The sequence below is a fragment of the Rhinolophus hipposideros genome (assembly GCF_964194185.1).
Source record: "Rhinolophus hipposideros genome assembly, chromosome: 3".
In the NCBI taxonomy this organism is placed as follows: domain Eukaryota; kingdom Metazoa; phylum Chordata; class Mammalia; order Chiroptera; family Rhinolophidae; genus Rhinolophus; species Rhinolophus hipposideros.
Window position 1 is genome coordinate 97,160,272 of NC_138049.1, and position 23,410 is coordinate 97,183,681.

The window sequence follows — 23,410 nt, forward strand, 5'->3', positions numbered from 1 at the left end:
ACTCCGGGCTGGGTCCCGCCCAGTGCCGGTGACTCACTGTCTGCGGGAGGGGGCCTGATAATAAGTATTGTTGAGCTCTCCAGGTGATTCTCTTGAGCGGGAACTTTTGGGAAATCTGTGCTGTACTGATGATGACTCTGCAGCCGGTCGATGCCCCACTTGCAACCAGAGCCTAACGACCACCTAGTCCCGGTCTCCCGCGGCTCCCAGCTGCCTCCTCGCCCTCAATTCATCCGCGGGTATTTGCGGGGCCAGACGAGAGGGGCAGGCGGGCGAGAGGCTCCGTCCTTTGCCCGCCTCGCTCCCAGGGCGTTGCGGTGCCTGTGGTTTCCTGTTCACTTGCCCGCCAGCCCCTCCGGGTGGGTTCTTCCTGCGCTGACCGCACTGTGCTTGATTCGTCTGGGTTTGCGGGTGCCTGGCAGGGCGAAGATGACGGGTTTGAATTCTAACACGCGCCAGTTGCGGGACTGCGAGCCCAGGACCTGACTGCACTTGTGGCCTCAGTTTCCTCTTTTGTGAAACTGGGGTGTGATTGATAGGAGGGGGAAAACAGCTAATACAAATGGACTGTGATGGTGTCAGACGTGTATACCAAGGTCAAGAAACGGCGTCTCCTGTTGTTTATTTCCTGGATAGCGCGTCGGAGAGTGGCTAACGCCTGGCTGCACCTGCACAGTCGCGCGCACCTGAGTGTGGGGCGCGCGCCTCTGCCCCCTCGCCTAGGGCACGGGGGCGGGCTCCGCGGGGGGGACCGCACCAGGAGTCCTGGCCCAAACCTTAGCTGAGCAGAGCATCCAGTTCGCTTTGTCTCCCCCGCCCCCTCCGCCCCACTTCCTGCCCAGCTTTAAACTCGCGATCCGCGGCTCAGCGAAGACTGTAAACATGCGGCGCCTCGGGAGGTGGAGACTGGGTCTGTTTGGGCGTCTGGGGGAGTGGTGCACGCCCCTCCCTGCGGCTGCAGATTGCAAACCCCCATCTCCCCAAAAACAGAAGCCAGTGGCGGCAGGAGAGAGTGTCTGCGGCCACGATCGGTGCTTCGGGGGGCTCACCTGCCAAGGAGGTAGGCTTGAAGGCTGGAGAAGCCAAGATAATGGGGGGTCAGCATCTTCCCCCTTCGTTGGGGCCTCCAAACTTAGGCAGGACACCGGGTAGGGGTGGGAGGTGGGTGGGTTAGGAGGTCACTGCGCTCTCGTCGCCTCCTGGTTGTCCCCAAGAGCTTGGCTTGTGTTCTGAGTGAGCTGTTTGTTGTTGAGGGGCAGAGAAGCCCACCAAAGCCCTGAGTGCTCTACATGTTCGCCCAGCCCCCTCTAAGCTGACCTACGGTCCTGGAAAGTCAGTGGGCTGTCGTTTTCCAGACCTCAGAGATAGAGGTGGGGGCCGGTAGGAAGGCAGAAGCAGTGTGGGCAGGGAGCCTTCAGGTTCTCTTGCCAGCCAGGGCCAGGGAAGGAGGTCACAGGACAAGACTGGAAGGAGGGACCCCTCAGTGTTTGGTGTCTGATGGGTACACAAGTGATGGTCCTAGCCTTTTCTGTGTCTTTTAATGTGTCGACAAGGGGAATAACTGAAGCAAGTGGTTGCTGTTACTAAGGGAGCATTGATTTATTCATTTGCAAGCACTGAGCCCCTGTGTGTCTGGGATTGTATTGGGTGCTGAGGGTGCAATGATGTTATGTACCCAACAGCTAGTATGCGTCATGATCAACAGAGATAAGGCGTCAAGCTCAGGTGGCTGGGAGGCTTCAGAGAGAACAGGACATTTGAGTTGGGTTCCAAATGATGAATGGTCACCAGGCAGAGAAGTGGTGGGAAGTCTTGGGGGACACTTACTCATTCCACAGATCGGTACTGAACCCTGATTGTGTTGTTGGGCATTGGGGTACCACAGGGACCCAAAAGCACTTCCTGCTCTCTTTGATCCCCTGTCTAGGAATGAAGAAGTGGGAATGAACATGATGAATTCAGGGGAAGGCAAGTTTCTGGGCTGGTCCCCAAGAACCCAGAAATTCCCAGCTAGATGCAGCTGGGAAGGTCCACCTGGGAGTGATGTGACAGTCCACACAATCCTGGGGCACCCACTCCCCATCCCTGGACTCTAGGATTGCTTCTTCTAACAAATATTGCTCTGTGCCCCCCACCGCAATTCTCTTTGGGACCCAACAAGGATGAAGAGAACTTGCTCTCCCATTGGTTTTCTGCAGATTTTTCTGCTCTTTCAGTTCCTGGGCTCCTTTGAGAGATGACTGACGACAATTTATGAATTCAGCAACTGTCTGCTGTGGTCATACCGTCTGCACAGGCTAGATGTTGGGGACATAATGGGAAACAAGTCAGAGCTTCTACCCCCCCTGCAAGTTAGAATCAAAAGCATCTCTGAGAATTCCAGCAGGATCCCAGTCTATGCCCAGATCTTGGGACCTTCTCCTCCCTGTTCCTTCCCTTAAGGGTTCAGAATACTAGCTAATGCTTAATGGTGCTGTCAGATACTCTTCTAAATGTTTTAGGTGTAATGTCTCATTTAATCCTCCAAACAGTCCTATGAGGTAAGCACTAGGATTATCTCCATTTTATAGATGAGGACACTCAGGCAAAGAGAAGTAATTTTCCTAAGGAGGACATGAGAAATAAATGGCAGAGCTAGGATTTAAAGCCAAGTCACATGACTTAGGAGACCCTGCTCTTAACTACTAGGCAAGCCTGCCTCCTTGACTGACCACAGAATGTGCACTTGAACTAAGGGCTTAGGAGGGACTCCATCGTCCTGTATGAGCGTGGGTGCTGGTGCTATTCACAGGGAGCCCCAGAAGGCCTGGAGTAGGGTTGAGGTAACAGCACAGAGCTGGCTGGTGTCCTCTCCTAATGGCCTTCTGTATGTGTCAGCGCATGAGCTTCCTAAGCTTCAGTCACCAAGAGGAACAAACCAAGGTTTGATACAGAAAGAACATAGATGTGATGTGCCAGAATCAGGGAGGTGGGAAACCAAGGCACCTCTTTTGTTGGAAATCTTTACGAATAGCAGAGATCCTCATACTCTAGATTCCGGGAGGAACAATCCAACTTAGCTGAGTAAGGAAAACCGTCAAGGAGTGGAAGCAATCTTAAGATGCTCACCTCTCTTCCCCACAGCTGCTGCAACCCAAAGCTGTGTCTGTGGACCCGACCTCACCCCTCCAGGCAGGCTGGGACAACGCCCGTGATGCAAACCCGGCCACGGGGCAGAGGTTCCATAGATTGCAGCCATTTCCCATTACCTTTCCGAATGTTTGGGTTTCTCCCAAGAGCCCTCTGCACAGATCTGGAGAGACCCTGACGCTGTGTCTCTCTGCCTGTGCAGTCAAACCACCCCCTACCATCTTCTTTGTTAGAAGGGTGTGTGTTGGGGAACGGGGGTTGAGGCTGGGGCTGGAGGGTAGAGGGTGGCCTCCAAGGTAACTAACTGGTAAGCAGGATGTGAAAGTTGAGAACTCTACAGGCCTCCAGGCTGCATCTCTCACACACACACACACACACACACACACCTTCCTCTCTCATCATAGGTGGGGTGCAGTGGAACCTTCTGTGTGCCCAGCCCCCTGCCCCAGGCACTCTTCAGCCTGGGAGAGAACAGGTTGTACTCTTGAGAAACCACAAGAGGAAGTTTAGAGGGAGGGCTCGGGTGGGGAAAGTTCTGGGGCCCCTGCCAAGTTTCCCTTTCATTGCTGAGCCCATAGATGTGTTTATTTTGGTGTGTTTCTCTTGCCCTCAAAGACATTTAAATTTTAAACCCTCTGAGTTTTAAAGACCAGTTGAGGCCTGCCCACTTACAACAGGAGGGTGTGGCCAGAGCCGCCCCTGGAAATGGGATTGGAACAAGTTACCCATTTTTTGGATTTCACCTGGAATTCATACGGACTGGGAAAGGCTAACTCCAGAAAGTCTTCTTTTCTCCTCTCTGCCCTTTAACCTTGCTTTTCTCAAAGCACTCCCTACCGCCCTACATTCCTCAGAGGAATGTGGTTATAATGGCCAGTTAGGGGCTATCCTACATGTTTTCCTGCCTTATCTTATTTACTAATCACCACTTCAGGTAATGAGTGCCTCTATCCCCAATACTGATAAGGAAACAGGCTCAGAAAGGCCAAGAGACTTGCCTGAGGTCACACAGCTAGTCAGTGGTGGAGCTCAGGTTTGAACACTTGGTCTATCTGATTACAAAGCTTGTGCTCTCGAAGTCTAAATTCACTGCCAAACAGAGCATCAGCTTCCCCTGAACAACAGAGAGACTGAAATCCAAAGATGTTTTAAAAAGGTGCTAGTGGGTAGGGTGGGGGAGGGGTTTGGGTACAGAATTGGAAGTGATTCCTTGGAAGTTAGTATAGTTAAAACAAAACACAAAAAACCCCACTGGAAAAAGAAGATACAATGGCGCTGAAAGTTTGAGGTCAAGCTTGGGAAGGCTGAACCAAATTGGAGGAAGATTTAGGAGGGGTATTATAGCTGTGCTCCTTTGGAAGCCCCCAGGGGCGGGAAGGGGCACTGGTGGAGCCGGATTTCTAAAAAGCATAAGAACTTTCTAACAAATAATTGCCTAACCATCTGAAGAAGTCAGTTCCTTGCCTAGGGGAGTCTAGAGCACACGCTTACGATGGGCTTCTGCCACCTAGAAGACCCCAAAGCCTCTTCCACCTTAAACCTGTGTGATTATTCATCGGCTTCTTGCGCACATCGTCCCTTTGCGCCTCCGCACTCGCTGGCCCTTGGTGGTCCCCGTCTGTCCGCCAGGTGGGGCTGTTGTCCATTGTGTCGCCCCACGAGCTGCTGGATTGGGTGAAGAGCGCCACCTGGCCCATCTGCCGCCAGCTGGTTGTGTGGCTCCTCTTCCCCAGCCCCTTCCCATCTACACCCCGGAGCGCAGAACGCTATTTTTGACCCTGCACAACCTCCATAAAATACCTCTTAGGTTCCAACCCGGCTCAGGCCAGACTATTCAGTCCTCTACCCCTGGGGCAGGCTCCCTTCTGCAGGTTTGGGATCCCCTCCCTCCCACACTTTCTTTCCCTTTCCTGAACTTCCTTTGCCCTTGAGATAGAAAACCCAAGTGTTGGGCGCAATGGGCCAGGCCAGCAGCCCTCAGGGGCATCGCTTTTCATACCCTTCAAAGGCATAACGGGGCACCCACATTATCCCCGTTAAGGGACCTCAAAAGCCACGCCTCTCTACAACTATTTGACCTCAGTGGCCTGACCAGGTCTCCCACCCTGATTGAAATTCCCCCAGGACAGCCACTCCTAAGGTGAGAGAGCAGGGGACTGAGGCGGTGTCCCTGGAAGAAGGGGGAGGAGTGGGGTTGCTTGGTGTCTCCTTTGTCAGCCCAGATCTGCTGGCTGCCCCCTCAGACCCACTGGGGGACACAGAGCCACTGGGGCCCCAGGTACCGAGCAGACAACCCAGTGTGAGGACAGAGTGCAGTTTCAGGGCATGTGGCCGGAGGACACCATGGAGGGCATGCTCAGAAAAAGAGGTGATAACTATTACTGTGTTTCCCGGAGAATTAGACCGGGTCTTATATTAAGGTTTGCTCCAAAAGACGCATTAGGGTTTATGTTCAGGGGATGTCCTCCTGAAAAATCATGCTAGGGCTTATTTTCCAGTTAGGTCTTTGTCATACGGGTCCTGCTCCCACTCTTGGCGGGTGGACACAGAGTATGGGGAGGCCAAAAAGGAACACCAACAGAGCCATGGATAGGGGTTCACACCACTATATTCCTGGGGGCAGCTGGGTTGGAGATAGGATCCACACGATCCGCAGTCCGCCGTCCGCTTCTCTGCCAACCAACCAATGTCTGTAAACTGAGGCCATGTAGCACGTCCACCCCTAGAATATATTCTGAGACGGGGGAGACATACACTGTGTAGGTTCCGGGGACGGGAGGAAGCCTCTTTCCTTACCCAGTGGTAAGGAAACGGCTGTCACAGTCACAGTCTTTCCCCCGTAGCCATCAATGCAGATTGCTGGTCCGGGGAACAGTTCTGGGTTCCCATAAACGAGACTGCAGCCTGCGCCAGTGTCAACTAGGGCCAAAACCCTCTGCACATTAGAAGGGAACCAATGTATGGACAGTTCCACGTGGGGCCTCCAGTTCCTGCTCGTCCCCTCTGATCGGGTACCTTGGCCCCACCTAATCCAGCTGAAAGGAGTTGGCCTCAAGCGGCCACATGAAGTCCTGGAGGGACACGAGTGGCACTTTCCCGGGCTTCTTTAGACTTCTCCGGAATTGCTGTTACGGACGCAACTGTTTCCAAAGTTCCAACAAGAGTGCATTGGGTTGTCGGTCTATTTTTTCCTGATCAAACCCCACTGCCATAAGATCACGCCACATCTGCGTGCATGTTACTCTGAGGCCCCTTACCTTTGATTTGGGCTTCCAGGTCTTGACTTCTCGGACCTCCTGTCTTAACTTTCTTTGTCTCCGGCTTTCAACATCCCCTACGGTGGCCATGGCAATTGTAACTTCATGGATCCACCGTCCCACATAGGGCGTAAGAATGGCGACCAAGGATCCAAAAGCACTCGCAGGGGCAGTATCCAAAACCAGATCTCATGCTGGTTGTAAAACGCTCGTCATCCAGCCCCCGCCTATTAAGGTTGAACATAACATGTCTCATACCCATTTCACAGATGATTTGAGTAGGTTCCGTATATGACTACCATTGACTCACAGTGTCTGGCAGCTCATCAGCCTGTCCCCATACTGTGCGTACTGCAGCAGTGAGCCACTCCATTGGAGAGTGGTTGCCCTGGTCTTGGGCCAACCTTTGGCAGTTCTGTAACCTTTGTTGCTGGGACGGGTGCCCCGATGCCCCGATGCCCCATCACTGAGGCTAGCTTTTCCATCTTGCCTGGGGAACAGAGAATACTATCTGCCCCGTCATCCCATAAACATAGTAGCCAAGCCGAGGCTGGCTCTCCAGGGCACTGTCTGTATGGCCTCCCCAGTTCCTGCAACTCAGTGGGAGTGTAAGGGGTGTAGGTCGTGAACTCAGTCACAGCTGGGTTGCCAGCAGCAACGCCCCCAGGGCCCAAAGGTTGTTCATGCTTCAACTTTTGCTGCATGATGGGCCAGGCCTGGGGGTGGGGAGCTGCATTGTTTCCACTCATGTCCGCCTCTGCCTCAGAATTTCCACCATGTCACACCTCCTCTAACAGGAGGACCAGAGCTTCCAGTGCCTCCCACGGGGGCCGCTGGTCCCGCACCTGGGCTATTTCAGCAAGCCCTTCCTCCGAGTAATGACGCAGCGCGGTGAGAACCTCCTTTAACTGGCGGTCCCGAGCTTCCAGCACCTCCCCCTGGGGCTGCTGGTCCCATAGCAGGTCTATTAAGCGAGTCCTCCGTGTTACCCCGCAACGTGGTGAGGAACATCCAGCCCACACGGCCGGCTGTACCCTTCCCTTCCTCCGGCAACCGCTCAGCCAGAGCCTGCCCGGCCCTCTCCACGCTGGCTGGAGAGTCATCCATGTCCTCCCACCCCTCCTTGGGGGTCCAACTCCTGAGAACAGTGGCCACCAGGCACCACACATTGTGTGGGGGGTCACATGTCCTCCTGCCCAGAGTCAGACTCCATTCCTACCTTGCTGGAATCCTGCGCACTGCGCCAGGTGTCTGAGTGGGTGGAGGCCTCCGTGTAAGATGTCCACAACCCTGGGAGCCTACAGCAGCAGCAGACCACCAAAAGGAAGGAGACACCTTCTATGGCCAAGAAGGTGCTGTGCCATCGGGAGGCTCGAGTCTCCCAGGCCGACCGCGCCTCCCGTCCCTGGCGCCGCTCCTCACAGGCCTCTCAAAACTGAGCTTTCATACATATAAACTGCTCCATTACTCCTTTGAAAATTCTGGCTGGCACCCTATCCTGCTTGCTGCGCCATGTGTCATACAGGGTCTCTGGTCCCGCGTCTGCTCTTGGTGGGTGGACACAGAGTAAGGTGAGACCTAAAAGGAACACCCACGGAGCCACAGGTAGGGGGTTCATACCATTATATTCTCGCTGGCGGCTGGATTGGAGATACAAGAAGCAGGAGCCACACGACGCACAATCTGTCTTCCCGCTTCTCTGCCAACCACCAACTTGCCAGCCTAGCCATGGCAGTTATATGGCTCACCGGCTACAGCTGATGTCCGACTAGTTCCAGCTGATGGCCATCTGATTACAACTGATGGCCATCTAATAACTGAGCCAGCACGTTTCCACATGAGGCTGAGAGCCTGGAAACTGCTCTCTGGGACTCCGTCCCTATAGTCTTATTTTTGGGGAACACGTTAATAATGTTCCAAGCACTTAGTAACGCATGTACTCTCTCCAACAGCCGTATGAGGCAGCATACCCATTTTCTAGATGAGCAAACCAAGGCATTGCAGGTTAAGCGGCTTGCTTCCATTTACATACCTGGTCAGGGGCCGAGCTGGAGTCTGACCATTTGGCTGTAAAGTTTGTGCGCATAACCACTAACCCGTGCTTTCTCTCATGGAAGCGTTGAGAGCCTGTGCTCAGTAGAGAAACCATGCTGGTTTGAGTCCTAGCTTGTCTCCTTCCTGGCTGGGTGAAACTGAGTTCCTCATCTGTAAAGTAGGCATAATATAGTTCTTACCTCACTGGGTCATTATGAGGATTAACAATGGCTAATTTAAAAAAAAAATATGTATTATTTAAAAAATTTTTTCAATTACAAGTGATATACAATATTATATTAGTTTCAGGTGTATAACACAGTGATTAGACATTTATATAACTTACAAAGTGATTACTCCAATAAGTCTAGTACCTATCCGACATCATACAGTGTTATTCCAATATGATTGATTGTATTCCCTATGCTGTATTTTACATCCCCATGACTGTTTTTATATCTGGCAACTTGTATTTTAATCCCCTCTTCTTTTTCACCCTTCCCCCCAGTCCCCTTTCATCTGTCAACCATCTGTCCGTTCTCTGTATCTATGAGTTTGTTTCCGTTGTGTTTGTTCATTCATCTTGTTCTTTAGATTCCACATATAAGTGAGATCATATGGTGTTTGTCTGACTGATTTCACTCAGCATAAAATCCTCTAGATCCATCCATGTTGTTGCAAACGGTGAGATTTCATTCTTTTTTATGGCTGAGTAGTAGTCCAAAAATGGCTAATGTTCCTTGCACGCTTACTGTATGACAAATGTGAGCTTTCTGTGTCCTCACAACAGCTCTACGAGGGAAGCACTGTTATCAGACCTTTATAGCAAGGAAACTGAGGCACAGAGTAGTTACTCAGAGTAGGGGGCTGAGGCTTCGGAGCCACGCTCTGCACTAGGCTCATGAGAGAATACACAAAGTCCGGCCAAGTGCCCAACAGCGCATAAGACCGTATAAGTGATAGCTTCTGTCATCGTGTCATGGGTCTAGTCATCTCACAGACTGAGCTGCTCGGGGTGGACACGGGGCTTACCCAAAACCAAAGAGGCAGCTCTGTTCTCTTTCCTCTCCGTCCCATCTATTACTTAATTTCACCCTGTTTTCTAAAATAAAAATCGGCCCGCAAGTTCTGGCCTGTGGTTAGACAGTTGAACAGAATACTTGAAATTGGGGCTGTCCCAGAAACTCCCAGTTCTGGCCCCAGCTTTGTCTGCTCCAGCTCACCCTCCCTCCTGTTCTCTGTTCTCTTCCCTCCAGGCCTCTCCTTCTGCCCCCTCCCCTGGGGGCCCTGTGTTCTGGGAAAGGAAGCCGGAGCAGGGCCTCAGACAGATGCAGAGTGTGGGCTCCAACTTGAGCTCCAGCTGGAGGAGTTAGAGGCTGTGGAAGGAGGAGAGGACTGGCCAGGGGAAGGGAGGGAGGATGGGGCACAGAGGGCCCCCATGCTGCCTGTCCCCATGGAGGTATCTGTCTGGTCTGACTCTTTCCTAAGCTCCGGTTTATTAAGCTCATTCTGCTGGGTGCTCTGGTCAGAACCAGCTCTGAGTAAGACCCAGGGGAGAATTTATTCCTCTCTGGTGAGTGGATTTCACAAGCTGTCTTTGGATTATGGAAGAGAGGAATGCTGTTCCCTCCCAACACAAGGCCCCTGAGAGTCAAGGCTGCTTTTTCCTTTCCTTTCAGCTCCATCCCCTTTTCTCTAAGCAGTATCTGTTACAGAACCACAAACTTGGAGACTATTCAGATGTGGAATCTATTTTCATCACAGTGGGAGAGGATCTTAGGGTTACAAACTCTCGAATGGACTGAGTGGCTTTGCATAGCCCAGATTCTCCCAGGCCCTTTCTGTTTCCCTTCTCGTCAGCTGGTGCCTGCTGGTCCTAGGGGCAGCCTCTATCTGTTCTTGGAATTGACTTAACTTCCACCTGACCAGGCTGAGTTTTACTCTCAGGTCTCCTGGTCTCCAAGGAAACGGAGTCTTTTTCTGCCTGGGCCCAGCCTCTTGGGTTCTAACGCAAAACTCTCTTTACAGTTACTAGACATGAGCCTTGTGCCTCCTGGGTGGTCCTCAGAAAGTCGTACTTGTCCGGGCTTCTTCCCTGCCTTTCCTCTGAGACAGGTCCTGGGAGTCCTTTTTGGTATTCCTTGTAGGACTCGATTGTGTGGATGTCTCTGAACCTTCATTTCTTCCCAGGTCCATGGCAGCAAAGACGTTTGGGGATAATAACAGCATATCTTTTCCCAATACCTCCACCTGTCAGGGACTGTTGTAACTGCCTATATATACTACACACCATTTGTAAATAAGTAAGTGTAATAAATACATGTATTTATTAACTCATTTCTCATTTGTTCCTCATAATGATCCTATGAGGTTTCCGTATTTTATAGGCGAAGGACAGAGGTTAAGTAACTTGCTCTAGGTCATTCAGCTGGTCAGTACTGAGTCTGGTGACTGAAAGAACTCGGACCTGACTTCTCAGACACGCCGTCTGTGCCTGTACAGGCATGTGTGCACCCAGCCACCAGGGGGCGTGTGAGGATACCGGGTGCCCTGTTGAGACATTGCCCTGAACGCAACGTTGGGATAGGTGGAGCAGGCTGGTAGACTCCTGAGTTGCCTCAGTGTGTGACCATGTATTTGTGTGTGACATGCATGTCTGTGTGGAGGTGTGATGGTGTGGATACGAGTCCCCCAGGCAACCCCAGAACTTCCCCCCATCCCTCAGTGCTCCTGGCCAGACCTTCAGAGTTGTCCCCACCAAGCCAAGCAAGATGGAAGGGAAGGAGCAAGGAGGGCCCAGCCCTGCTCCAGCAGTCAGGTCAGGTGTCACACACGACCCAGGAAGCAGGAGTGGGTGGTGGTGATGTGAGCTTTGCTAGGTGGGGCAGGGGCTGAGGAGCCCTGGATGAATCAGCCTGACCACAGCCGCCCCAACTATGGTGATGGTGAAAACAAGCTTCTTCCAGCTCCCCCTCCAAAGCTCAGTTTTCTTTCCTTTCTCTCCCTGAGTCTCAAGCTTTGGCAGGGGTGTGGCACCAGGGTGGTGTTTAAAGGTACACCTCTGGAGTTGGTGGTTAAGCTGGGTCCTAGGGCTAGAATTGCAACCTTGACCTTCAAGGTACTCCAGCCCAAAATGGGCAGCAGCCCTGGCCCAGAGTGGATGCCACATACCCTGTCCAGAGGACACGACTGGGTCTCGTCCTCCTGGGCTCACCCACCTGGCATTTCCTTCCAACAACAACTATAGGACTCAGAGTTCTCGTCCAATCTTCTTTTATAGTTGGGCCATATTTTATGCAGTGTTGAGTTCAAAGTCAGTGTAAAAACGAAATATGCTTCAAAGTTACTATGAAAGTCTTCTTAAACTGCTCGTAAAAATTAGTATTCATAGTTTGTGCATTTTCTCCCGTCTCTAAGAATCTCCAGCATAGCCAGTTTTTATTGGGACAGGTGGCCAAGTCTTTGGTTGAATGTTACGTTTTGCTTGGGATAAGGGACCACCTTTTATAAACAATATGTAGGTTTCTGTGGTTGGTGGTTGTCTTCTCCAGTAGATATAATTGAATTTGTGACAGTTAAATGTGCACATTTAGGAATTCAGTATCCACTTGCTTACGGGGGTTCTTATGGGCTCCCTGGGCCACAAGAAAGGTTTGAGTGACGGTGCTGTGGGAATCTAGAGGAAAGAGCAGTTGCTTTTGGATGGATTAACCAGAAATTTCTTCTCGAAGGTGCCATTGAGAAAATAAAAGAGGCATGGACTTGATTAGAAATTCTATTCAGGAGCAATTTTAAATGTTGGTCTCTTTTGTGTGTTTTTACTTTTCTGAATATCTTTTTTTTTTTTTTTTTTTACTGAAAACCATATTATCATTTTTCTATTCTCATTTTATGGCAATTATCAGGCTGATCGATTCTTTATATTATTATCGATTCTAAAATAATGAGTGGCTATTTCTAGAATTATTAATTATTTCTATAACAATAATTCTTAATATGATCACTTCTTGTTTTTTTTTTAATGGTTTAAAAACTCTAGTAACACACTGGGGCAGGGTGGTGAGACATGAATAATGGTAAAGAATGGAGAGGGCTGGGGTGTTTCAAAGACTGTGTCTGCTTAAACTGATGTGTTCGACCTAAAGCCATAGTTATCAAACTTTCTGGACTCGGGAACACTTAAAATCCTTAAACAGTATTGAGGACCCCAAAGAGCTTTTGTTTTTGAAGGTTGTAGCTCCTGACATTTAATTTCTATTAAACATTTTTAAATGAGAACTTTAAAAAATTCTTGTTACTTCCTTTAAAGTAGCAATAAGAGACTCATTTCATGTTAACATAGCAACATGTTTTTTTATAAAATAATAACTGTATATTCCAAAGCGAAAAAAAAAAATACTGAGAAGTGTGGCCTTGTTTTACGTTTTTGCAAATCTCTAATGCCTAACTTAATAGGAGACAGCTGGATTATCAGATCTGCTTCAGTCAGTTGTAATAAGTTGTTTTAGCGGGTGTATATGAAGACCATCTGGCCTCAGACAGATATGTAGTTGAAAAGGGAGAACCTTGCTGACGGTTCTAGAGCATTACTGGCCTAGTGGGACATAGAGCTGGAAAGGAATGTGGGGCGATGGTGAATAAACTGAATGAACTAGGGAGTTTGGATTTTATTTAGTAGGTAATGGGGAGCCATTGAAGGCTTTTGAGAAAGGAAGCGACATGATTAGAACTGTTTTAAGATGATTTTTAGGGCAGTAGAAAAGTAGAATTGGTGACAAAGTCTACACAAAAACTATAAAAAGGATTGAAACTAGGGTGACGCCAGTAGAAATGGAAATGAGGGGGTGATTTGGCAAAATATTTTGTAGGTAGAAGCAACAGAACTTGGTAAATATTTGGTAGAAGGGTAGGAAGAATGATCTGCTGTGTGAAATCGCTCTTCCCTCTCTCTGTTAGGCACCATGCATAATTCTAAGATGAAGTAGTTGCCATGTGTTGTAGTTGGCTGCTCGTATGTCTTCTCTCTTCCTAGGTGATGGTCAGTGCTCAGTACATGAATGAATGACACTAGTCAAGAATTATGACCCCAGAATATTTCGGCCTGAGTAGCTGGTAGAATATTGGTACCATTATATAATAATTTAAAGACCAGTAGGAAAAGATGTCCATTGTCGTCAAGTATCATTATGTAAAAGGCAGGAGGAGATGTCAAGCTAGGAATGGGTAGAAAATAGTGGGAGGACCTTGAAATATACTGTCCTCTTGGCAAGGAATTACATTTTCCTAGGTACGAAAGATTTGGGGAGAAATATGAAAAACACCTAGGGGAGATTGTTCTTTGTTCTCAAGTAACTCAAATTAGGACAGTGTTTTTCAAAACTAGAAATGTTTTCCTTTTAAACCATTTGATACACACGCATGCAAGCACACACACGTGTTTGTGTGTATAACAAACAGGTTTCATGAAATAATACTTACCTTACTCCAGATGATGTACTTTTATTCTGTTGTTTCATTTTTTGAAAATGCTGGTCATGATGAGCTTCATGACTTCATGACCCAGTCAAATATCCTGCCTTGCAATTCGGAAAACACTAAGTTGGCAAGATATCAGTTAGTACTCTCAGGCAACAGAAACGGATTGTCCAATATAAGGCAAAGAGAATGTGTTGGAAGAAGTTTGGGAATTCACAGACTCGCTAGAAAGGCTGCAAAACCAGGTTTGGAAATGTGCAGAAACTGACAAAGTGCCTGAGGGCTGGGCAGAGGAACCTACAGAGAGATGACAGCAGCTGACCAGTCACGTCTGCCTGTCTAGGCATGGTAGGAATGGATGGGCCGGCCCCCCACCCCAGTTTCTCTGATGCAGGTCAGGCAGCCTGGCTCCTGGATTTGGACAAGAGGAGAGGGAATCCCCCAAAGAGAAGTGGCAGTGTTATTGGAAAGGGAACTGGATGCTCAGTAGCAAAAAAACGAATAGTCTACAAAAGGTACCCTGACGTAGGCACACAAAAAGATCCCTAACAGGGAGCGGTGTCCTTACACTGGAGTGGATCTAAACGGTCATGTTCTTGCCCTTCTGGTGGCATTGTCACATGGTGAATTCTCCCTTCAGAAATCAATTGCCTCCAAAATATCCTGACCCTCTGCCTTGGTAATTCTACTTACCAGGCTCCAACCATAATTTCAGTGATTCTAGAAAAAAAACGGATGATTTTCATCGAAGTATTATACACAGTGACAAAAATTTGGGACAACTGAAATGCCTCACAGTAGAGCATGGCCAAGCAAAGTCTAGTACAGTTGACCCCTGAACAACATGGGGTGAGGGCCACCGAGCCCGGTGAAGTCAAAAATCCATGTGTAACTTTTGACTCCCCCGAAACTTAAACTACTAGTAGCGTACTGTTACTGGGAGCCTTACCGATAACATAAAATTGGTTGACACATATTTTGTATGTTATATATATTGTATACTGTATTCTTACAGTAAAGTAAGCTAGAGAAAAGAAAATTATTAAGAAGATCATAAGAGAAAATACACTTACGGCATTTATTGAAAACTATCCATGTCTAAGTGGACCTGTGCAGTTCAAACTCATGTTGTTCAAGGGTCAACTGTATATCAAGTGAAATATTAGATAGCCATTAAAAATGTGAATTGCAAAAAATATGTGCTGTCACAAAAATTACTTATATGGTAACGTTGTGGAAAAGAATCAGAATGCAAAATCGTACATATATTTACAACTAAATATTGTATGTGCGCACACATACACACACATAAATAGAGAAAAGACTGGAAAATATACTGAAATGTTAGCGGTGGTTGTTTTTTGGGGCAGTGAAACTATGGGTGATTTTTTTCTACTTTTTTCTCTTTTGCTAAATGTTCTGGTTCCTTAATAACATGAAAAATGCAAAACAAGTCATGAGTTGTGTTTCCATAAGTATATAGAAAATCAGTCTTTTTATTTTCATAGCATCTCATCGGAGACAGTGCCAAGTAAAACTTCAGCATGAGGAGTGCAGTGTGACCACCTAGAGGAGAGCCGGGTGTGGCCTGGGAGGTGACAGCTGCCTCTGCCCCAAGTTCCCCACTAAGGCAACACTATCTGCTGGCCCTTTAGGTCCCATGGCACCAATAAAACTGAAATATGCAGGCAACTCTGGGGTGATCAACTCAGGTGGATGGCAGTTGGCGGTGGGTCTTGATGTGAGATGACCCACTTTCAGGACCCATTTACCTGTGGGTGGGCACAGAGTGGGTCTGAAGTGTGGGGCAGGCATTTGTTTGGGGGGCCTAGTTTCTCCTTGTCCCTTTTGGCAGCCTGGAGCAGCGAGGAGCTAAGATGGTGACAGCGTGGAGCAGGACTGTATCCCACTGTATCTGCCTTCCCCAGCTCAGCAACAGAGAAGGAGGTGGAGTCTGGATTGAGCCCCAAGATAAGGAATATGCAGCAGCTGACAGGGGAGATCAAAATAAACAGCTGTGCCCCCAGGAGAACGAACTCCACATTCCAGTTTCTGATCCCACCTCCAATTCCCACTTCTCCCAAGTGCCTTCCGCCACCCCACCCCCATACGTGCACACTCAGTACCCCCAGCAGCTAGAAGGGCCTCCCTCGGCCTTGGCTTAGCTCCCTTAGTACCTTCCCACACTCGCTCCCCCTTAACCAAAGGCTCTGGGGCCGCTCTCCAGCTGTCTGGAAGGGAGTGAGTACTCAGGACAGGTGGCCGGACGCGGATGGAGTGGGGCCTCATCCAGCGCTGGGCTCCACCTGCCAGACTGGGCCACCCTTGGACTCACACGTGGGCTGCTCCAGGAAGGCCCAGGAACAGAAGAGGGCTGGGCTGGGGTGGCAAGTCTGGGAAAGCTGAGGCAGGACCTGGGCAGTGTAGGGGGGGATGGGGAGGAGGGGATGCAGTGGTCCTGATGTCTGGGTCTGCAAACATCTGGCCAGCCCTCACTGTGGGTGGACCCTGCCCCCTGGGAAGTCACAGTCCAGTAGGGGAGACAGACAGCAGGTACAAGATGTGCCTTCTGAGGTGGCTTATGACCGCTATGGGAGGTCATTCCTCATCATCATAGTGCCTGGGGGTACCCCCAGCTCCAAGGAACCCCTGCAAAGCTCCATATCCCTGAGGCTTCAAGTCATTGTCCCAAATGCTCCAGACTACTTTCTAGATCTGCTAGCCTGGGATTTTAAATCAAGGAGCTACAAGGAGCAGATCTTCTCCATCTCTTGGGGCCACCAGGAGTAGTACGTAACACCCCTTCTTATATGTCACCCCTATTCCAGTTCCACCCTGAACAGAGAGACTCAGCTGGATCCGGGCACTGAGGGCTTTCTGTGCAGTGCTGGTGCCCATCACGTACTACTTCTATGTCCTAAAGATGGAGGGACTTGGGATGGAACTCCTGTCCTCCTGAGCTTTTACATGGCCTGTGTCCTGGACAGACAGAGGTTTGAATCCAGGGGGCAGATGGGTGGGTGTTTGCTCTTAGGTACGTCGGGCACTTTTGCCCTTGGTGGGAGGATGGTTGAAAGAGGAAGGTAGTGGTGGGCTCCCGGGGCTGTGCACTGGCCTGGTAGTCTGAGGGGAGGGCACCCCCACACATCCCTAATGTCCAGTGAAGGTGTATGTGGGGGAGGTCTCACTCCCTCGCAGTCCCTAACTGCTGGCAACCGGGCAGGGCCCCCCATCGCTGTACTTAAATGACTCTGATGTTCCGAAAGTCCTGGAATGGCCCACATCTCCAGCAGACTGCTAGGCATCTCCTCTCTCACACAGCTACCCCCAACCCCCACCCGCAGACTCAATAAATGCATGCTAATAATAGCCAGGACCAATTACATAATTTGCAGATCCCCTCGTTCAAACATTAAGAATCTCATGATGGTGACAACATAGCATTAAGCCAGGTGTGGGGCACTTCTAGGCAGGGGGTTCTGTGTGACGACACAGTTCGCATGCCCGTGAAGCCTGCTTGATTGCTAACATTTGCTGCACATTTGCTATAGGCCGGCCACTGTGCTAGGCGCTCACCATGCATGATCTCATTCCTTCCTCCCAGAAGCCTTATTATTCCTTTGTATGGATGAGGAAATTGAAGGATTAGACAAACATAACTTCCTGAGGTCACCGGCTCTTACAGGCTAGAGCACGGGATGGAAGCCAGCCTATCTGTCTACGAGCCTGGGCTCTTCACCACCACCCTGGGGAGCTCCAGCCTCCAGGAGGAGGGAGGTTGCTGGGCAAGGCAGCTGCTTCCCATCCCCATCTTCTGCCCTATCAGAGGCAGGAAGGAAGATGAGGAAAGAAACAGCAGCTGACGGTGCAGCAGCAATGGTCGTGGTGCTGAGGGGGTGGCCCACCCAGACAGAAGTGCAGGGGTGGGGACAACATGAGATGGCACAGGAATTGTGTGAGCTGGAGGCAGCTGATAGACACCACAGCTGCGCCTTCCACCCTCTTGCCCAATGCGGGCACCGCTGAGCCCTCTCCTCTCCCCTCATATCCCTCCCACTCTACCTCTCTCTTCCTCTTTCTGGCCGCAGTCTCTTCTCCCCAACTCTCTCCTCCAACCCCTTTCTGACCACCCTCCCTTGGGCAGCTCATTCAGGGCTGTCCTCCAGCTGTGCCCTCAATATTCACACACTTATCTCCACAGTAATAATAGCCACCATTTAGGGAGCACCTACTGTGTGCAGGCCCACTGCTAGGGATGTTGCCAGTGTATAATCTTGAATTTGCAAACTTGTGAGCAACGAATACCCTCATTTATAAAGGAAGAAACCAAGGCTTAGAAAGGCTAACAGATACGTGGCATTATACTACTGCTAAGGGCTAAGCAGGAGACTTGGGCTCTGACCGGAAGCCCATGCATATTCTGCACCCCCCTCACTGCCTTCCCCCTAGGACAGGGTTGGCCTGACAAGGTACCGTGTTTCCCTGAGCATGGAAGAGCCTTTTCTCACAAAGAAGAGAAATAATTTGCGAAATGGTCAGTATAAGGGAAGAATAAATAGCGTAATGTGCGGGACGGAGATATTCACCTCCTGCCTCAGTTTTGCTTCCGCAGGGGTGGACTTCAAGGGGTGTCTTAGCTACCTGACAGGCCCTCTCTAACACTTGGGAAAGCCGATCTGATGGAGTTAGGTGATAGGGAGCAGAAGGGCCAAGACCCATCTCACCTTTTACCTATGGGCATCCTGGCACCAAAGAAGGGACTGTGAGAGGCATGGGGGGAGCCTAGACTGCTGTGAGAGAGACCCACAAATCATGGGCTACAACGGAATGGAAACTTCTGATATACAAGTCGGGGTGGGTGATCTGCCCCACCTGACAGTGCTGAGGACCCAAGCTCTTCCCATGATGCTGTTCCTCTGTCACCTTGGATGTTGAAGACAGAACACCACCACCTTGCCTGGGTCTATGACACCCTGCCAGTGGGAAAGGAAAAAAGCAAAGGAGGCTGCCCTTCCTTTTCAGGATGTGACTTAAAGATTGCCAGATCACCTACCCCTTTGGCCAAAAGTTGGTCACCTGCTACACTTAGCTGCAAGGGAGTTTGGAGATCCTCCATACTGGGGCTTCTAGTGTGAAAGGTACATGAAGGAGAATGGATTTTGGGGGGGGGGGAGTAATTAGCAATCTTTGTCACAGGTTCTAGATGGGAAGGGACCAAGAGAACCATGTCACATGCACGAGAATGGCTTTTGTATGTGGAATCTCTAAGAGAAGTGTTATCAGATGGAGTTTTCTGCGGGGAGGGTGAGGGCTGGGCAGAGGGGCCGGTACCCTCTGGGGTAATTCCCTCTCCCCTGGACTGCTTCATCTCAGGTCAGAGATCGAGGGTTTGATTCTCCCTCACCCTGACCAGAAGTTCCGTGGGGGTCCTTATGGATCAGGGTGGGGTTCACTGACGAATATTGTATCCTCCCCTTTAGGAAGCCATGCTGTTCTCAGATGGGGTAGAGAAGGTCACGGCCTCACGCCTTAGTGAGCTCGGTAGTTGAGAGGATCAAATGTAACCATCTCCAGTAGCAGGAGGTGGAGACTGAGCGGGTGCGAGAAGGACAGTTCCAGAGATCCAAGGGCCAGTCTCAGTGCCAGAAAGTGAGCAGACTTGAGGCAGGAGGTTGAGCTTTGTCAAAAATGAGGGAAACGGTTTTTGTCCCTGGAGATGTGACTCTCCAGGTGCTGGATGCTGACAGGCAGCCTTCACGTCCAGTGCTCAGTTGCTCTCTCACTAAGTCATTCATTCATTCATTCATTCATTCATTCGTTCGTTCGTTCGTTCGTTCATTCCATCCATCCAGTGTCTGTTGTTTGAGTGTCTGTCATGGATGTGCCAGGCACGGTGTTCAGTGTGGGCCAAAAAGAAAAAAAAAACAAGACAGACACAGTCCTTCACCTCACGGAACTCATAAACCCTCAGGTTTCACCTGGTCCCCATAGAGGACAGACCAGGCCATTGCAGGTCTGAGACGGCCAGCCTTGTGGCTCAGCTCAAAAGACCCAGAGGGAGCCCAAGAAAGCATGTGGCAGGCCAGCACCTTGAGCAGAAAGCCTGCCATCTTGGGGTGGCAAGGTGCAGTGTGGGCTGGGGGTAGGCAGCCGGGGAGTGCATGTGTGGGGTGGGGTGGGGTGGTGGGGTGCCATCAGGGAGGGGGTGGGGCAGGCATGGGAGTTGCGGTTTCACTTCTCTGTCACATACCAGGCGTGGAATCTACTTTTTCTCAGTTGGTGAGTTTTGTGACTTCTCTTCTGAGCCTAGGGGAGATACCCTCTCCACCCCCACCTCCAAACCTGGCTGTCCTTCCAGTGCTCAAGTTTGGGTGGAATCCCTCCCTGCTACTACCCACAGCTCCAGTTCACCAACTGTACCTCTCTGCCCCAGGAAAGGGGGTGGTTTGGAAAGTGGAAATCTGTGTGGGGACACTTCCTCTGTGGGGCCTTTGGATTGTCAGGCTCCTCCCCGGACCGTTCTTTGCCTTGCAGTTCCCCCAGCTAGTCCAGGAAGAGAGGCGCCATGCCCTCGCCTCCTCAGAGGGTTGCCCTGCTCCCTTTTCCTTGCACCGCATATCCTAGGCCCTCTGTCTGCCTGTGGTGTCAGCTTCTCTCCCTGTAGCCCCTGAGGCATGGCCTAGTTCAGGCTCTGCTTGCTCCTGCCTGCACCTCTGCGTGGCCCCTCTCTGCGTGCGAGAGCACTGTGTGCTCTCTTGCTATGGAACAATGCCAGTGGCATGGCAAAGGGAACAGAGGGCTGAGAGCCTTCCATGATGAAGTCTATCTTTTCCTTTCATGTCACTGGGGGTGGCATAAACCCCTCTATCGTCCAGCAGCTGTGTGGTCCAAGTGAGTTCTTAACGCTCTACCTCTCTGTGCCTCAGTGCCCCTCTCTGCCCAGTGAGGATAATAATAGTTATCTACCTTACAGGAGGCCTTGTGTACACCAAGTGCTCAGAACAGTGCCTGACACATAGCAAGTGTTCAGCTATTATTATGATTCAGGTGTTTGCCAGTATGATGAAAACATTTGGTAAAAGTTTTAGGCCCCAACACTGGTCTAGAAACCCCCAAATTTACGCCAAATCAATAAATAAAACCTTCAGAGTCACATGCCCCTATGTCTGTGGTCAGTGGGAGGGCAGGGGTCCCGCCTGCATTCGTATTTTTGGCTTTCAGTGTAGGGTTTTGTACTTAGCAGGTGTTCAGAAATGGTGGATGGTGGATCGATGAGTCGATGCAGTCTGGCATTTACAGGTACCCAAAGATATGGCTGCCTGATTATTATATTGAAATACAGTCGATTCTCGTTATTCATGGTCGTTATGTTCTATAACGGAGCTACGCACACTGAGTGAGTACTGAACCATTGCTCCTAGGGGAATACAGGGTTGGGTTCCTTTGAGCCTCTGGTCTCAACATTTTCATCAACTGATCGTTATAATACGTACTTTGTTTTATGTGTATATGTGTGTTTCTGTTTAAAGACACCTTATTTAATATATATTGTTGATTTGTCAATACTGGCCAACAGCACTGTAACTCATGTTTTAACAAAGCTTACCTAACATGTATTTTCTCTGTAAGGCACATCACAGCTGTCTTGCACTTAGGATCTTAGCAGATCAGCTACACTACGCTTGGGGGGACATTTTAAACAGTGAAATCAACAAAAAGGGCACAAATGAAGAGAAGGGTGGCACTAAATAGACCGAAAAGGACACTTGTTTACAGCATCAGAGCTGATATCAGAAGTCAGAGCACCGCCTTGTTCAGCCTCAGCTAAGAACACGTGCGTCAGATTTTTCACGGTTCTGTGCGTGTCCACAGATGACCTCAAAATTGGCACGAGTGTAGATTTGGGGTTACAAGTAAATTTTAGTGAGTAGGCAAACTTGCAAATACAGAATCCAGGGATAATGAGGATCGATGGTACCTCCACATAGGTTGGTATTTACCCAGAGGTGCCCCTGACCCAGCCCTCCCTGAAATATTCAGCAATCTAAGGATTGCCTGCCTGACCCAGCATGGGCTTCCAGCACCTTCTGCCAACACTTGGGCCAGCGCCCATGCCATACCACTGTTGACTCTTTTGGGTGGGTGGGTGACTTTTGCTGCGCTGGCCTGCATTGGAGGAGGGGTGAGGAAGCCTTGCCCTTCCACCCTCCCCCCTTTCCTACTTCCCCACTGCACAGGAGGTCTCCCTGGTAAACCAGAGGCACACATGCATAAAGGGAGGTGGGTGACACGAGGAGGCGGCCACCTGTGGCTTCTGTAGACCAAGTGCTGCATCAACACCTGGGGAAGACCCCCTGGCGGTTTGGGGGAGTCTGTTTTGACCTGATCTTTATTTACCCCTCACAAAGGAAGTAAATAAATAGCTCTTTGTGTGTCTCTGTGTGGATGTGCGTGTGCCAGACAGTATGTGCCTGCAGCACACCGTTAAAAACCGTGACCCAGCCCCAGAGGAAGTGGTAACAAAGCGATTGTTTGTTTTATTTTCCATTTAACCTTACATCTCCGCTCCACCTCCACCCTTTTTATGTGTGCTCAGAGGCCCTTTGCCAGCCTGGGATCCAAATCACTTGCTCATTAATATCTTCATTCACTCATTCTAGTATGTACTGAACCACCCTAGTGCTAGATGCTGGGGAATATAAAAGATGTCAGAGACAAAAGTAAGATGGGAAAGGGGCGTTTTGGCGTCTGGGTTCAGGCTGACATGATTCGCATGGCTCGGACTGCTTACTAGCAAAATGACCGTGGGCAAGTTTATTTGTGAGATCACGCTATCTGTCTCATCTCACCTCAGGACGGTTTCAGCATTTAGGTCGGTAGAATAGTGACTTGCTCATGGCCAGCAGTCCATGTGTTTGACTTTCTCCCTTTAAGGACATGCTCTGCACGTGGCTACAGAGTTTGCAGTTTCCCCTCTGCAGTTTCCCTGCTGCTGTGGCTGGCTGCCTACCCCAGACCTTCACAAACGCCCACTTGGATTACTGTGTGTTTCTATAGCACCCCTGCTCCAAGACCATCAGAGGCCTTGTGAAATCAAATTCGAGTTACCATGATGCTCTGGTTCTGCTAGCATCTGGATTCAATCCACCTTTCTACCTTTTGACCCACAATCAACTGTTTGAAAAAAAATTATTTATTTTCAGGTACAGTTGACATTCAGTATTATTTTATATTAATTTCAGGCGTACAGCGTAATGGTTAGACATGTATATAATTTATGCACTGATCCTACCGATTAGTCTAGTACCCACCTGGCACAATACATAGTTGTTGCAACATTCCTGACTGTGTTCCCTAGGCTGCACTTTACATCCCATGACTGTTTTGTAACTGCCAATTTGTACTTCTTAATCCCTTCACCTTTTCTTACCCAACTCCCCTACACCCCTCCCCTCTGGCGACCATCAGTTTGTTCTCTGTATCTATGAGTCTGTTTCTGTTTTGTTGTTCATTTA

General features: G+C 49.8%; 1 protein-coding gene across 5 annotated transcripts in view; it reads left to right on the forward strand.

The window, feature by feature from the left end:
* Window positions 1–88: 88 nt before the first annotated feature.
* CCND3 (cyclin D3) overlaps window positions 89–23,410 on the forward strand; it is an 82,653-nt gene continuing 59,331 nt past the window's right edge. Inside the window, exons 1-2 of one of the 5 annotated variants that reach the window (XM_081044863.1) lie at window positions 631–899; window positions 991–1,060. In XM_081044863.1, coding sequence (XP_080900989.1) covers window positions 883–899; window positions 991–1,060 — 87 coding nt within the window. In that variant the 5' untranslated portion in view covers window positions 631–882. Of the gene's footprint in view, window positions 240–630; window positions 900–942; window positions 1,061–23,410 lie in introns of those variants that run through there. The other 4 variants (XM_081044860.1, XM_081044861.1, XR_013993109.1 and 1 more) reach the window with 4 other exon arrangements.